The following is a 17561-nucleotide window of genomic DNA, read 5'->3' as shown; positions in this document are numbered from 1 at the left end:
AGTCCAACATATGAAGTTATAAAGAAGTGGTGCTCATTCAAATGGGTAGGAGGGGCAAAGCCAGGGCTGAGAGGTCAAGCTGTGCTGGAGGTGGCAGCTGCGGTGAAGGCGGCAGGACTGCAGTGAGAACAGACACCTGTATTTAAGCAGTGGTGAGAAGTGCCTGGGAAGCACCCCTGGCTGCAGATCAAATCTGTCAGCTTGCGATTCCATGCCAGGGAAGGCAGACCTCCATTGCCTTAGACTGTGAAGCCCGGAGGGGGTGAAGACAGAGGTGGAGGCTACCGATCTCTCAGCGGAGAGTGAATGGCAGGAATACATCTTGAACCCCCATCCCCACAGAAAATGCCACAGTGTGGTGAGAAGGGTTGCCTGGTGTGATGAGTACATGGGGCTTTGCCCCCTATAGTGTAGAAGGTGTGACAGCCACACCCAGGAAACAAAGGTAAACACCAACTGTCAGGATGGCAGAGATCATGATAGAGATCCCAATCATGCAGCTGATCAGACAGCAAATATATGATCTATCAGATCATCAGATAGGAAATCTTTCTGAGGCTCAGTTCAGAGTTCTGGTTATAAGAAAGCTTGCAGATCTTAAGCAAGATGGGGAAGGAATGAAGGCTAGTCCTGCTGAAATAAATGAAAATACATACAAAACAAGTGGTGAGGGAAGGAAAACCAGGGATCAAATAAACAAATTGGAACATAGGGAAGGAACAAACAGTCAACCAGTGCAGAAAGAGGAAACAAAAAATGAGGAAAATGAGGAGAAACTCAGAAACCTATGGGACAGCTATAAGTGAGCCAACATCCAAATTATAGGGTTGCCAGAAGGTGAAGAAGAAGAACTAGAAATTGAAAAATTATGTGAAAAAATAATGAAGCAGAACTTCCCTAACTTGGGGAAGGAAATAGACTTACAGGTCCAGGAAGCACAGAGAGTTCCAAAGAAGACACATTATAATCAAAATGTTAAAAATTAAGGATAAAGAGAGAATCTTAAAAGCAGCAAGTGAAAAGAAGAGAACTATGTACAAAGGGGTTCCAATAAGACTTTCAGCTGATTTCTCAAAAGAAACTCTGCAGGCAAGAAGGGACTGGCAAGAAATATTCAAAGTAAGGAAAGGAAAAACCTACAACAATGATTACTCTATCCAGCAAAGCTGTTATTCAGAATAGAAGGGCAGAGAAAGTGCTTCCAGGACAAAGTAGAACTGAAGGAGTTCATCAGATCCAAACCACTGTTATATGAAATGTTAAAGGGACTTGTTTAGGAGAAGGAGGATCAAAACTATGAACATTAAAATGAAAACTGTATCACAACAACCAACAACAGAAGCTACGGAATCAAAACAAAGGCAAACTAAAGGCAACGAGAGTGGGAAAAAAATTATAGGTATGGGAACATTATGGGGGGAGATCAGTGGGGAAGGGGAAGAAGGGAAAGGGAGGGAGATGGTACAGCAATTAAGAAGGATGGTAGGAAGGAGTGGAGTAAAATAGGAAGATGTTGAGGAGAACTATATGCACAACCAATGGGCATGGACAAAAGCAGGGGACAACTGGAGGGAGGGGATCACTGGGTGGAGGGGAACAAAGGGAACAGAAATTGGGACAACTGTAACAGCATAATCAATAGAGCATATTTAAAAAAAATGACCTGAGCATATATAAGTATCATGATTTTTAATCTTATTAGAACTAAATTTTCCCATGTCAGGCTGTACCCATTGCTGACCTCTCCTTACAGAGTCTGTAAGACAGATCAAGGTGATATTTGGTGAGTGAACTTATGTCTAACCTCTGTTGTTGTGCTCAATACACAACAGGGTTTGTTCTGCACTTCTGGGTTACTTGCTTTATTTTCCTTCAAACTCATAACAATATATTGTGTGGTGTGTATCTGTGATAGAAGAAGGAAGAGGCTTTCTGCATACTATTGTAGTTTCTTGGCATCTGTGTGGCTGACTGTAGACATCTGCGCATATATATATATATATATATATATATATATATATATATATATATTTCTTTTTAATGAAAAGTTTCTTGCTTGAGATTCTGGAGAATAAAGTGATATCTGTAAGTCTCATTTAAATTTGTAAAGCACCTAAGTTAGGGTTCCGAGCATGTGTGAAATTTAGTCAACAACCTTGAGGTTATAGCAAATTCACCCTCCCTTAGTCCTCAACTATATAATGACATGAAGTCTCATCTCTATTTAGTTCAATTCAGTTCAGAACCATGGCTGTTCATGTAAAGAAAGGTCATTTGACTGTGGCCAAGAAAGGAGACATGACACTCAACCAGGCTGATATGGTTTTCCTAGAGACTATCAACCCATGACATCTTGAACAGACCATGCTTGGCATTTGTTCATGTCACTTATCTTTTGGGTCAATATTAGTCTGAATAGTCTTTTGATTAACTGAAATTAAAAGAGATGCTTTGTAACCATCTATGACTTGTGCCTGTAGACCTGAGCTGCATCTCTATGTCCAGTCTAGTGTTGACACCTCAGCCCAGGAAAATTCTGTCCCCTCCCCACTCTCCACATTATGTAGAGGGAAACCCTTGTTCTAATGAGCACTGAGGGTGACAATGAATGGAGAGTGAACGGAAGAGATGTCATGAAGTGGCAACATGCACTCAAGGTGAGATGAAAGATATATGGATGTTGTTGCCTGACCACCCAAAGGAAGTAGCCCACATTGCCATGGTGATGGAAGCATGTTGCCACTAAATGCATGTGTAGTTCCCATGTTTCAAAGAGCTGCTCATTAGTGCCACTGCCTTCTCTGAATTGTTGCTCCCCTGAGTCTCTGCTTGGCCCTCACTGTCCCAATCTTTGTTGACAAATGGTTGTTCTTCACAGAGAAATTACTAAGAGCACTCTAATTAATGAATGTGCTAATTATTCTTCCCTATGCCTGGAACATTTGTCCAACCAGCCTGTCACACTCAGTAAGTGCAGCATATGCACAAGCACTGAGGCCTCTGGAGCAAAGGTCTGGGAGGAGCAGGGCTCACACCTTGTAGCTGTGGAATAGTTCTTGTTAAATTAAGTTTACTAATGGTCAAGTGTCTGGGAAATCTGTTATTTTCTGGAAAAAGTATATGTTTTCCTTTCTTTTCTTTTATAAAAACATATTTCCTTAGGCGCTGGGCAACCATTGCTCAATTCACAAGCTTCTGAGGAGACTGCCCAGCACAAGTGCAGGAGAACCAGGGAGCCCCCAGTTCTGAAAACTGTTTCAGAAGCAGTGTTCAGGGAGTGGTGGTAGTGGTGGCTAAAACCCAGACTTTGAAGCTACACAGGTCTGGGTTTGAGTCTCAGTTCTGCTGTTTACTAAATGTGTGTCCTTAGGCATGTGGCTTAACCTATCTAAACCTCATTTGTATCATTTGGCAATGGAAGAAATAATTTGTGCGCAGAGGGTTGTTGTGACGAGCAAACACACAAGTGAGGTCCCCAGGACTCAGTGGTTCAGAGCCTCTGGTCCCAGGCTTGGTCTGGTTGGGTCCTGCCTGGGGAAGGCCAGTGGCCGTAGGGCTGGAGGCTCTACTGTTAGGCATCTAGGATCTGGCACAGGTTGGTGCTCCCCTCCCCTGCTGCCCTGTCCTTGCCCTTTTCTTTTTTTTCCTGTCTCAGCAGCTTTCTGTTGAGATGAATGCCGTTTCCAGAGGCTTCACCTCGCGTAAGTGTCCCTCTGTGCTGCAGCCAGAATCTTAATGTGCACACTGGAATTTAATGGCCAACTCAGCTGACTGTTAAAATGCTCTTTCCGAGGCGGTGGGCTCACTCCACTACATGTGCTGTCCACTATGATGGGAGCTCAGCTGTGGGTGTCCCACCACAGCTACTGGCCTCCTACCAGATGCTTTTACCAGGTGCTAAAGTGGAAATAGCTAGGCCCCTCTTCCTGCTCTTTGTGGGGCTCCTGGGGGCTTGGGAAAGAAGGAGGAGAATGCCCCTTCCTGGTTCCCTGAGTTCCACAGAGCTGGTAATATTCCTAGTGGCATCTGGGTGGATCATATCAGATTCTGTTCATGTGTTTTCCATGTACCTGCAGTCGGGGCACACATGCACACACCATAAACATAAGCACCAGGCAGGACAGACACCAGACTGTGGGACAGAGAACCTTCCTTAAAAACTGGGCATTTTGCCCTTCCCGGTGTGGCTCAGTTGGTCGGAGCACTGTCCTATACACCTTGTCATGGCACATATCCAGGTTGTGGGTTCAATACTGGTTGGGGCACATATGGGAGGCAACCAATTGATGTTTCTCTTTCATATTAATGCTTCTCTCTCCCCAATTAATAAACCTATTTTTAAAAACTGGGCATTTAAATCTGGGATTCTAAGTAGTGGACAGTCATAGCATTATAATAGATGTAGCTAGTACTCCTCCCAACCCTCCTTTAGGAACAATCTTCTTTAACCATATGACAACTATGGAAACTACCATGTTCTTTCATTTTTCTTTCATTGGGCTGTCCTACAAATGGATATCTAACTATCCAGGGCCAATGAGATAGTCCTAAGAATTTAGATGAGTGAAGTGAGTCCTTCATAGGTAACAGAAGTTGTAAGATATAATACTCCAGAGTTGGAGGTGGACATATTGCCCACTATGTGAAGAAAACTGGTGTGTGGAGAGAAAAGGGCTAGCAAACTAAAGAAAGCTGAGGGAGAAAGAGAGAATTTGAGAGAGAGAACCACATGAGACAGAGAGAATTCCCTGGCTTCAAGGCCCAACCACATCTGCACTCTTTTCAACTTTTGGTTGTTCAGGTCCTTGGATTCTTTGAGCCGATAAGTTTTCTTTTTTGCCCTAGTTAGTTGGAGCTATGGTTTTATTATTTGGAGTCAGAGCACATTTAAAGGGACTGGCCTTCACTTTGAATGCATTGTCACTAAGTTTTGATGACTGTTGGCAGGCTAACTCTTTCACTCTTTCTGGGGGGGTCAGACTCCTGTCTACTGGGACCCAAGAATCCCTGAGGCTTAGCAAACTTCCATACAAATAATATCTCCTTAAGGAGAGCACAAAAGTCTTGCTACTGCTAGACACTCAGCAGGTATTCAAGTATCACAACCAGACTAGACTGCCCCTGCAGCAGGTCTCCGGCATCCTCACTTGGCATGCTGCCTCTGTGGTGCTTGTTCTCCCTAAGTGGAGCTGGGGTACTCAAGCTGGCCTCTGCTGCTTTCCATAGGGAAGGTGTGAGGCAGCTTCCTCATGCTGGCCTCTTCCACACCAACAGGCAGTCCCTGCTGCCACCAAGTATACTGGCCCAACATTCTCTTTCCAAGTGAATTTTTGCTAAAAGCTCCTCTTAATCACTGCCAAATAGTTGTTGAGTCTGGGATGAAGATTGCAGGAATCTTGCATTTTCTCTGTAACTTCTGAGGGATTGCCATTTACCAGAGAAAGCTACTCTGTAAACTGTCAGGGGACCCCCGACCCACCCAGCAGGTCTACTCTCACACCTTCTGCGTACTTTTATCATTATGTTGACAAGGCTTCAGGGAAGACATCTCTACAGTTGCCTCATTGGAGCCAGTTGCAGTGTTCAATACTTCCTGTTTGGAAGTTTTCTTTAGGTGTCATTTGCAGCACCATTTCTGCCCCTTGTCTCAATTCTTTGGTTGAGTTTTAATTCTCCTGTTGCTTTCAGCTGTCTCTCCTCCTCATTCATTCATCCATCTATCCATACATTCATTCATTTATCCAGGCCTTATTACCAGGCTGCTACTGTGGACCCTGCCATGTGTTAAGTATCCACCCTACCCCCACCCCCCGGAATTCTAGAGAAGAAAGACTGTACTCAGGACACAGATCTTTTTGGTGCTCTATAAATAAAAAACAAGTTTTATTGTTCTTTCCTCCTGCTCCTCTCCTGAACCCTTTCCTCTGGCAGGTCACACTGAGCCAGAGCACTTTGGTGGCTAGTTGAAGAAGAAGAAAAAGAAGGCATCGTGTTATTGTTCTGGGACCTTCAAAAATGCTAATGATGAAAGAGAGTTCAGGCCCTCACTTCCCCTTCCTGCACAGCGCAGATGCGGGTGCCACTGAGCAGTCCTTGCTGGCGAGCCTGAAGCAAACATGGACCAGGAAACCCTGGGCAATATTGTCCTGCTGGCCATCGTCACCCTCATCAGCGTGGTCCAGAATGGTAGGTAAAACCTCTCACTTGGGATGGGGAAAAAAGGGGAGATTTTAATTGTTAGTGGTTTGAAAGTCAGGCTTACACAGTTCTGTGTGTGTGTATGTGCGTGTGTGCGTGTGTGCATGTGTGTGTGTACGTTTGCTTTATCTGTATTTGTTTCTTTTTATTTGAATGTGTAGAAGTATGTGTATTCCTGCATGAATTGGGGTTTTCCTTGTCGTGGTCTTTCACTTTCACGGTGATGACTAAACAGGTTTGCAGTGCCAGAACAGCCACCTCGAGGCTTTATAAAGACCCTCACCAAAGGGTCTGCCATCATCATTTTAACTATTATTAGTTAATGAGGCCAGAGAGGAAGGTGAGAAGCTTGTAAAGGGAAGGGGAGACATATACTCAATCAGACACTGGGCTTTACTCTGTTCAGCTGGGCTGATTTCATTGCATCTGAAGTTGCCTGTCAAGTGTAGGCGAAAAAAAGTGAATTTGGGAGTTTGTGAAAGGGAAAGCACCTTATCATTATTTTACCTGTGTTGCTTTTTTTCTTTTGAAGAAATGTGTTCTTTGTAATACTTTTTTTTCTAGCAGTGTATAATTTTCAAAGCATTCTCTGCATGCATTATATACTCACATAAAGAGAGGAGAAAGAAAAATTTTTTCTTTGGGACTGTACATCCATTAACCCTGCTATCAGTTTAACAAAAACCAAGTAGGATACCCAGACCTGAGAAAGGTAGTGCTGTGTAGGACTGTCCTTAAGGTTCTGAGTTAGGACTGCATCAGACTCTTTTTATAAATATCTTCAGTGGCTTTGTATTTTGCAATTTGTTAAGATAGAGAAAAAAGGAGAGCACTTCATGGCAACTCTATAGCTTAATGCTAATAAGTGTTCACACGCTATCATACTTTGGAAATTTGAGTATTTCATCAATTTGGGATATTCTGATATTTTCTCCCAATTTGAATGTGAACAGAGGCTTGTGATTAGAATTCTTGGCACAGATTGACTCTTGTCCCCCCACCCCCCACCTCTGCACACCAGAGGCCTAACTCTGAGGAGGTTTCCTATGTGGGCCAGCACTTCACAACTTTCTGACCCAAACATGTTTACACAAAACCACACACAATAGAGTCGCAGCTTGGGAGAGAAAAATGGAATTATTTAGGCCACCATTTCCCCAGGCCACTGCTGTTCCAAGTGGGCACTGTGCCTGGGCTCCCTCAGTTTGTCAATGAACACGGGATTCATTCATCCCTGCACACTCCCATATGGACAAACTCTGTGCCTAACAGTGTCCTAGTTACATGGGGAGACAGTAGTGAGCAGCTCTGGTTCCTGCCCCACAGGCAGGGAAAGGGCAGTGGGAGGATATGAGCAGGCACGGTCAGCTGGAAGTCTGCAAGTACCTTTGTGGGAGGTAGTAGTAAGGGTGGTAGGTGGGCAGTGTTGGTTCATCTCTGTACAGGGTCTTCCCTCTGGCTCTTCCCCACAGACCCAACAACATAGCTGATGAGTGTTGTGGTCAAGGAGCGAGTACCCTCTCACTACCTATGAGGACAGGGTTGAGCTCACCTGGGCGGTTGGCCTTCACTCTGAGCTCTCCCTCTCAGTTCAGAGCTGTGGGTGGGGTGGGGAGGGGTGGGGTGAGGTTGTTGCTGCACTGTCTTCTGCTATGAGAATAGTCTTTTAATCTCTCCTAATGGAAACACACCAGGTCCTGGCCCTGGGGTCTCGAGTGGGTGCTGGGCTTGCTTTCCTGTAATGGAGTCATAAGCCCTGAGCAGACTTGAGCTAGGTGGTGAGATTATAATTATTTTTGGCAGATGAGATTAAGAAAAAGTTCTTTGGTACAAAGGTGGAGGAGGGATTATGGATGGTCAAATGTCTAAGTCTTAACCACAATCTAAAGGCCATTTAAGATAGATTAAAAATAGAACACTGTGGCCTCACTCACAGAATTCCACCAACTGATGAGTGGGATGGAGGTTTCCTGGTGGGAAAGACACAAGTATGGACAAGCACAGAGCTACTGTTTTGGGCTGGAGACTTTTTCATGCTGGGAAGACCCCACACATCCCCTCATCACAGTCTCTGTCCCTCCCCAGCCCGCTATGAGCAGCTGCAGAACATGGGGGCAGAGTGACCTTGTACAGTGCTGCCTCATCTGTGCTTAGGGAATGGACAAACTGAAGCCACAGAAAGAGCTCTTGCCACATTCTGGGTGGCTCGGGGCAAGCTGTGTTCCCCTGTGAGGCCCAGATCTGGGTTCCCACGTGGTATAAAACTCACTGTGTGAGGCCTTTCTGTAACTGTTAAACATGTCATGTAGGAGAACAAGAAAAATTCCAGTGACTTGGGAGACAGAACTTCTACTTGTTTTCTCCATGAGTTTTGAGGCAAGCAAAAGTCTCAATGAATGTCCAGAGCCTCTCTTTGCAATTCTAATCAACGTCAATATAGCAGCCACAGATCTACCTTACAGGGTTTGGAAAATATGCAAAAGCTGTGCTTTCCTCCCCCTCACCCACAAAACATAATTCCAAACCCTTCCTGTTTGTTTTAAGAAATATTTAGATCCTGTTGCCAGGCACTGCACACTTGGTCTTTGTCCAAAGACCAGTTCATGTGCGTCCACACTTGGCCCCAGGGCTCTGTGCCTTGATACACCGTGTGAGCTCATTTTCCAGAGTGGCCAGGACCTGGCCATCTGGTGGAACTTCCTCCTCTGCCTTTCAAACGTTCTTTAGTCATCAAGATCTTTGAACATGTGGCCGATGCTCTTCCAGCTTGATCCAGCAGGACACAGACATGAAAATGCAGAACAAGTCTGAAATATATCACTGTAAGAAAGCTAGGCCAGCACTACCAGAGCCTGGTTTCCCGGGGAGGATTGATAGATGCATTTTCTATGAAAAGCATCCAGAGGACCTACAACTTCTCCTGTCCAGGTGCCAGCAGCTTTGACAAGGAGCAAAGATAGGACACAGACTTGGAGAAAATGATTTGCACAGGAAGCCAAAGTAATTTGATTGGGAGGAGAGGTGAACCTAAGTGACGACAGCAGGGAAAAGCTGTCCTCCAGCAGAGGAGCTGTTCCATAACCTTTCTGGTGGTATGGAAAGTGGCAGGAGTTAGCACCATCATCTGTCCTCTAAGAACGGCAACCTCCTCAAGTCTCTTCTTACTCTGAAGCTAAGAAGGGGGACATGATGGCCCTATAGTCATAAGGATTTGGGAGAGTTGTGATAAGGAAGGCTGTAGAGCAGGTAGGGACTACCTACCTTTTTATGCCTTCCCTGCTACTCCGACACCAATACACTGTGAGTCTCATGGGTCTCCATATTGGAAGACCTCACAGCCCAACCTGGGGTTTGATAGGCTCTAGAAATAAGATCAGAGACTCTTGAAGTTCCTCAGTGCAGAAATCTTTACACATCCTCAACAGCTCCTACCGGAATACTGCTGTAGTGGAGAGCTCATGACCCACTGAGTGTGTACTGCCCATTTTCAGCTATAGTGAGAGTTTGCTTTGTGTCAAGCACAGTCTTTCTTGCTGGGAATGATATTAATATTATTTCCTATAATCCTTGTACCTTATGAACTATATGGTATTATTATTTCTATTTTACAGATAAGCAAAGTGGGTAGATCTTAGAAAGGGCAGACCACTGGTTGAAGGTCTTAGAGTCAGTGGTGGTGAAGCTGAGATTCAAACTTACTCCAAAGTGTAGATGATTACACAATGCATATTGCTTCATATTCATGTATTCAAGAACTCACTGCTCAGAAAGAAGTTCTTTCTGATATTGAGGTGAAATCTGCCCCATAACTTCTATCCATCAGTCTTGTTTCTGTTCTCTGGAAAAGTCTAGACAATGCCTGCTGCTTCTGTGTTTACATTCCTTCTTCAACAGGTCATTTCTCATAGATCTTGGTTTCCAGAATCCCTTGTCATTGCTCACTCTTTCTATCTTTCCATGTTTCTTCTAAAATGCAGATAGGTATCTCCTGCTCCTGAGATCTAAACACCAATTCTATTAAAGTAATCTATGTACGAGATATTCTTTTGAAGATGTGTATCACACTACTAGCTTATATTAACTTTGCAGTTAACTAAAATCTCACAATTTTTTAATGCAACCCTGAAAAAGTTACTTAACTTTTCTGACCCTTAGTTTCCTCTGCTGAGAAGCAAACTTATTAATAACTTCCATGTGTGATGGTTGAAGGTATTGCAAGAAATGACATAGTTTAGGCAGCTAGAAGTGCCCAGTATGTGACTAATTCTCAGGAACAGTTTTCAGACTTCTCTCTCCAAGTCTCCCTGTCTCTATCTGGTTTGGCCTAATGTTAGCAACTGCCCAAGATAAGCGTGTTAATGGCCTTTGCATGCACAGTTTCTGCAACATAGTTAAGGATAACAAGGGGTTGGAGTTAGAGTGGTTAAGTATAGGCCAACTCTTTCAAGTTTAGCTTAGAAGGAAGGAGAGGTAGGTCTAGTGTAATATTGGATAGAGACAGGCTTGTTTTGTTTGAAGAGTAGGAAGATTTGAGCGTTTTTCCAGAGTAAAGTGAAAGAGAAAAAAAGCCTGAGGTTTCAGAAAATAAGAAAAATACCAGTGAAATCAAGATCTAAAGAGGTGGCAGGAACAGGGTCAGGTTACAGGTAGAAGGAAAGCCTTCGAAAGAGGAAGGGGTTTGTTTACCAAGCAGGGAGAGGAAGAAAGGCAGATTCAGGGAAGTACAGTCAAGTTGTGATGCTGGTTGCAAAAATAACCTCTGATTTTCTTAATACTGTCCCAGTTTACATGTTCAGAGGCAAGAATGTCACGTTAGGTTCTGGAAAGACAATGATGAGAATTTTCTACTGGATTCTGTGTAACAAGAGACATTTAGAATGGACAGACATGTGCTTAAATCTGTGTAGCTGAGGGAATCATGCAGGGAGCGTCAGTATGACAGTGAGAGGAAAACATCCTCGTAGGCCCAGCTGGATCTGATCCCCAGCTTTACTGCCCCCCAGTGGAGTGACTCTGACATAGTTATTTAGCCTCCCTGAGCCATAGTCTCTTTGTCTACAAAGTGGGGACAGCACTGGCCTAATAAGGGAACCTGTGTCACATGTCTACCAGAGTGCCTGCAGTATGGTAGATCCCCCTTTATACAAGCTGGTCCTAGAGATGGGCTCAAAATGGGCCCATTCTTGAGGAAGAAATGGACTTTTGCCAAACAGAAAATCATGAAAGCCTTTTATTCAAATACACAATTGATAAGGTACCTTTTCCACTCCTTTCTGAAGGGAACCTTGTGGATGGATCCCTGACCACCTCATTTTTCCTCCCCTTTTCACTCTTGAAATGGAGTGAGGGAATAAAATGAGGTGGGGGAGGGGAGAGAGAGAGAGAGAGAGAGAGAGAGAGAGAGAGAGAGAGAAGGCGGGCTTCATCCACCCCCCTCAATATCCAATCTATAGACAAACCTCTGGATTCTGCCTCCTTCGTGACATCTCTTATATCCCAAAGTCATCACCCTCATCAGCTCCCTCCCATATTCTCCCCTGTCCTGGTCTCACCTCTCTCTGTGGTCCTCACACAAAAAAACAGTGTTGCTTTTTGATTACGCCATGGCTAAGTTTACACCTGTCACTAACTCCTCTTTGCTCTTGATGTGGAAATAAATTCCAAATTTATTAACATAGCTCTCATCAAGGTCTCGGTCACACTGTTAAATCCAGTGAGCACTTCTCAACCATCATCTCCAAGCCTCGACTGACTTACTGCTTCCTCCCTGAGACTCACTCTGTCCACCCTTCAGGCACTTCCAGCAGCCCTGTACCATGTTCTGCTTCTCCTTTGCCCACAGCTCCACACACTGTCTAATTTTAATTGTTGTATTTTGTTTGCTGTCTCCTCCTCTTCTATCCTTGCCAGCACATAAGCTCCCCAGGCTAAGATTCTTTGTGTGTTTTGTTCTCAATGCAAGCTAACTGTCTGGCTCATGGCAAGTGATAATAGATTAATGTCATTGAAAGAACAATTCACCACCTGTCTCTCTGGCTTCATTTGTAATTCAGCCAGGTTCTACTCCCCACTCCCCATCATTAGCTAGACATACTAAAGCAAGGACAATTCTTGCCTCTGGATCTTTGCATATTCCATTCCACTTGAGTAGAGTGATCTTCCCTATTGTCCCCTGCTCCTCTATTCACTTAGCTAATTCCTAATTCTTCAGACTTTATTATAGGTGCCACTTCCTCTAAGAATCCTTCTGTAAGCTAAACACTGAATTAAATTGCCTCCTTTGCCCCTCCATAGCACTGTGTTCTCACTCAATATCATCTTAGTGTAAATCACTGTAAAGTAATTTCTACTTGACTTCTTTGTCTAATTCCTTCAGCTGTAAGGTCCTTGAAAGGGGGCTGTCTTGCTCTCAGTCTCATCACCGACACCAAACACAGTGATTAGGGGAAGGTAGCTGTTGAATAAATTTTTGCTACATGATGTTTAATGGAGGACATTTTGGACTGTTTGGAGGTCAAGTTGAAAAACTTAACATTTACTATGAGATGGCAGACTCATGAGTATGCTGGTTATAACCCAAATGCAAATCTTTCCCCTGGCAGGGTTCTTCGCCCACAAGGTGGAGCACGAAAGCAGGACCCAAACTGGGCGGAGCTTCCAGAGGACGGGGACACTTGCCTTTGAGCGGGTCTATACTGCCAAGTGAGTCCAAATCCTGACACTGCTGGCTAACAGAGTGAGGGCACAGGGACAGGTGCCTCTATACCAGAGTGACAACCACCCTCAAGGCCACATGTCTGTCTGGGTCAACCTTCAGAATGCTGGAAAGTTGGGGTTCCTAGGAGAGGTTGAACTTCCCCTGTATGGCTCTGTAGACACCCCTCACTATCTCAGTGAGTTAAAAGAATTGAAGTGGTGATATCTCCTCAGCTCCCCCTTCTTCCAGAAGTCTGGGGCTAGTCGTTTAGTCACATAGTGGACAGGTTTCCTGTAGGGTTAGTGCAGCTGCTCCTCACCTTCTGGCTGCAGAAGCAACAGGCAGGACCCCCCTGGCAGTAGCCTGCCGCTGGTCAACCCTGTAGTCCCCTCAGTGGAAGTCTGGGAGTAACACAGTACATTTCATAATGCTGCTGTCTTTGAGCAACAAGATTAAGAACAGAAAGAATGGGGGAACAATGCAATGGATCTCCTGTCTCTCATTCTTTGCTTTTGAATATAAAAGCTATTTGAAAACACCCGAGCAGTCAAGTGGAGGAGACAGGTTTGTTTGGGATACAACAGATTTTATTCAAACCCTCATTTTCCCTCTGTGCAGAATGCATATCTGCTGTTCCTCTGGGCCTGTGACTAGAGGTCTATAGGAAAGGAAGGGCTTGGCTGTGAGCTGGTGAAGGGCCTTCGGGTTTGGCTTGGGGGTGACTCTGATGTCCCTAGAGATCATTCCAAAGGAGGAGTCATGGCCACCTAAGAAAAGGATTTATAGGTTGACAAGAACAGCACAAGCAAACATGAGGATGAAGTCAGCCTGAAGAGTCAGAGGCTCTGTGGAGCAGCTGGGGGGAAGTCTCCATACTCAGGGATACTATTGGCTTCTCTGGATTAAAGTGACTTCAAAGGCTGTCAAGGCATTGGGGCCATGCAGTGGAAGTCCACTGTTCCTTGGGAGAAATTAAATTGCCTGTTGCTGCAATGAGGAAGAAACAGAGCAGATCAGCTGTCTGTCTCTGCCATTCCCTCCAGGAGTGAACTACCTCTGCTTCTAAGATGCCTCTGTGTTCATACCTGGTCCAGTTGCAACCTCTGAATTGCAGAAGTGCCATTTGGTAGTGGTTGGAGGGTGGTTGGAGGTTCTGCAATGGTGTGGGGTTCCTGATATAAGAAGGAACTAGAAAAGTGTGGTGTGCAATTGGTTCTGCCTGAGTCCCCCAGCAGCCGAAACCAACATCACCAAATGTCTTTCCCACTTAACCTACATGAGAGAAGAAAAATAGAATAAGAGTAGCAGAGAGAACTGAGGGTAGGAGGTGGGAAAGAAGAATTTTGTGTAAGATAGAGGTTGACCAGACACTGCCATGGTTTTGTTACAAAGACACTTCCTGCTGACCGGCTAACAGCTGGTGTGTGCCTGTGCCTGTGGTAGGTGTAGAAAGTGCTGGGGATCAATGCAGTAAAACATGGCCCCCTGGAAGCTACAGGGAAGGGGTGATGTGTTAATTCAGCAGAAAGCCAACCCAGCAACAGCTTCTCCAGGAGCCTCCAAAATCACCAAATAAAAGTGCAAGGTGAGTCTTGAGGTGCAAGAAGAGACATGTCTTTAATCTTGTTATCTAAAAAAATAGAAACTTAATGGAAAAAATACAATAAAAAAAATAAATGTACCATATAATCTTATTAGTCAGTGTCACCCCAATAAATTCAATTTAAAAAATAAAATAAAATAGAATAAAAGATTCAAGGTAAAAAATAAATAACTAAAACACAGAAACTTCAGATTTACTCATTTTTAGCATACACAGTATGTATGTATAATTTATGTAAAATATACCTGTTATAAGGCTGTATGATCAAAACTTTTGATTGACAGAGTGCAGGATCAGAAAGGTTTAGAGACTGTGGTTATGAAGAAAAAGTAGCAGGAAGGATAAATGATGATAGTGATTGAAAAATCTCGTGTATATTATTCAATATAAAATATTACTGTTGTCTGATACAGATAGTTCAAGATCGTGGGGCAGCTGAGAAACAGACATCACAGCTAGGTATGGCCCATCAGCTCAGACCTGCCATCCATTAAGGGCATGCCCCACTCCCAACCCCATGAGGGCAGAGCTAAGCCAGCATTTGAGAGAGAAAAAAAATCTCAACCCTAACTCTCTGTTCATAGCTATAAAACAATTCATACCCCTGCTTGCAGGTGATAAGCACAGGTAGAGCTGTCGAAGTTTGCTTTTTGGAGAAAATTTTTAGTTAGCTGACCTAAAACTTTTCCTCATTGGTGCAGGTAAGCACAGGTTGCAGAAAGATGTCTAATTTCCTAGCACATCTTTCATAGATGACAAATTTCATGTGCTGTTAACAGATGTTACAAGAAGAAAAAATTCTGTACAGCAAGACTTTTTGAGAACCTTTAATATGCTAAGGGACACTATGATTCCCCTTTAAGAAGGGGAGGTCTTACTTAACTACAGACCCTCCCTTTTTTGAAGAACATATCAAGGGTTTAGTGTTTTACAAAATACATTTTGGGAAATGCCACCCTCATGTTCATTCTTCCCTGTACCTCTCAGAATCCACTCTAGACTCGCTTCCAATTGTTTGAAGGTGATAGAGCTACACTGAGTCTATTGATTAGTATTGATACAATTACTATTACTTATTTATATTAAATTAACCCACACTAACTGAAAAAACACTAAGTGCTTCTATGTTTAATTCTGAAGGTGGAGAACAGTGAAAAGGGAACAGGGAAAGTGGCAATGAGTTCTTTTCTCCATCAAAACTTTGGCACAGCGAATTGAACCTAGCCCCGTGAGCTGTTGTGAGATCTGCTGAGTCCCTCAGGCAATGGGAACAAAAATGGGTTTGTCAGTTTTGTCTTGCAGAAAAAAAAGGCACTGAAATCTCCACAAAATAAAATTTGGAGTAATAACTACTTGTGAGTAGGAAAGACAATTTCATTGGGGATTCTAAGAAGGAAGACATTGGAGCAAGAATAACCATCATTTCTTGAATGCCACCTGTGAGCAAGATACTGCTTTATCTCGTTATTCCCACAACAATTCAGAAAGGAAATTACTTATGTCTTCATTCACCTCCAACAGATGAGAAAATTGAGGTTTCATGAGGCCAAGAAATGCATTTGCTTTCACACAACCACTAAGTGGCATCCCCACATTGGACCCTGGCTTTGTAACTCTAAAGACCACATGAATGCCCATTTGGCTTCATGGCAAGAGGCACTATGTCACTGACCACAGCTACTTGAATTCATCCTGGCAGCAGCCCTCTATCAAGGAGGGGCATGTGTGCGTGGAGCTTCGGATGGAGATGTGTCAGAGGTCCTGGGTGGGGAAAGAGTGCTGGCTTGAGACAGAGTGAGGGACAGGATTGGGGCATATTCTGGAAATCCGCAGGAGGAACCCATTCTCTTACAGCTGAGAGAGTTTCATTTGACTCCACAGATGTTGTTTTATTGGGGACCATGACTTGAGACAATAGGCAGGAATGATTGAATGGCTGACACAGTGTCAAATCACCAGACAGTCTGTCTAATGAGGAAATACCTTGAACAATGGAGAATTTTTAGGAATGTTGCATCATCCAGACAAAATCAGTACTTTAAAACCAATCAACCAACCTGACAACCAACCGACAAAAGCAGATGCAGGGATGATCTTTGTATTAATAGATTTTCAAACTGTGGGAGCACCAAATATTAGACCCCATCAGATACAGAATGTTATTCAACTACATAAAAAGAGATGTTCACTCTAGTTTTCTTGAACTGGGAAATGGGTCACATTCTCAGTCCTGAGGCTGCAATTTTGTCCTCTCATAATATATAGAATAGAGGTCATATTCATGCATAATAGCTGCTGTAGCTATCACTCTGGGCTAAGTACTTCATCCCAGGTGGTATTTGTATGGGACTTCTGCGCTGTCCACTAGTTAAATGACAATCATGGGCATTCAGAGCACATGGCAAGGTCAGCAGGGCTCTGCTCTCTCTTCGTGGGTAGTTGTACATGGAATTATGAATGGGGTTTGTGCTCCATGTAGTTTTCAAAGAACACTGTGGTAACATGTTTGCTGATTTCTCTTCTTTGTATTTATTTATTCTACAGCCAGAACTGTGTCGATGCATACCCCACTTTCCTTGTCGTGCTCTGGAGTGCGGGGATACTGTGCAGCCAAGGTAACGCAGCTTCTCTCTGTGTTCTCTTTCTGAATTGTGCTTGAGGAGGCTCCAGCACAAGTCCTTTGTTCAAAAGACTTTGCCTGACTTCTACCTATGATCTGTGAAGCCCTGGAGAGGTGAGACCCCTGGCAGGCTGTGTTTCTGTGCTTTGTATCTGTGGACTGGTATGATAATGCATTGCTAACGCTGGCTCCCTGAGGGGTGGTTGAGAGTGGCTGTACTGACAATGGTGGTTTAAGGCTAAATGTGACTCAGAATCTTTAAGCAGTGTTAGCTCAGATACAAGGGCATTATAAATGAGAGCACCAAAGAGATCTATTCTGGGACTGCTGTCACTTGGCTCTCCTGCTAATAAGCTTCCAGCCTGGCAGTCTTCCCATGACCCATGTCTGCAGAGTCACAGGCTGGATTCTAGGTCTCCAGACTTTCCCAGTTTTCTAGCCCA

At 44.0% G+C, this 17561-nt stretch overlaps 1 protein-coding gene across 1 annotated transcript in view; it reads left to right on the top strand.

Moving 5' to 3' along the window:
* Nucleotides 1–6045: 6045 nt before the first annotated feature.
* Nucleotides 6046–17561, top strand: part of ALOX5AP (arachidonate 5-lipoxygenase activating protein) — a 33842-nt gene continuing 22326 nt past the window's right edge. The window contains exons 1-3 of the mRNA XM_090275694.1: nucleotides 6046–6186; nucleotides 12801–12900; nucleotides 17043–17113. Coding sequence (XP_090131820.1) covers nucleotides 6117–6186; nucleotides 12801–12900; nucleotides 17043–17113 — 241 coding nt within the window. The 5' untranslated portion in view covers nucleotides 6046–6116. The remainder of the gene's footprint in view (nucleotides 6187–12800; nucleotides 12901–17042; nucleotides 17114–17561) is intronic.

Source organism: Furipterus horrens, unplaced genomic scaffold, assembly GCF_987537825.1.
Source record: "Furipterus horrens unplaced genomic scaffold, mFurHor1.1.pri manual_scaffold_4, whole genome shotgun sequence".
NCBI lineage: Eukaryota > Metazoa > Chordata > Mammalia > Chiroptera > Furipteridae > Furipterus > Furipterus horrens.
The sequence above is the reverse complement of the archived record's forward strand: the minus strand, read 5'-3'. Positions and strand labels throughout refer to the sequence as shown.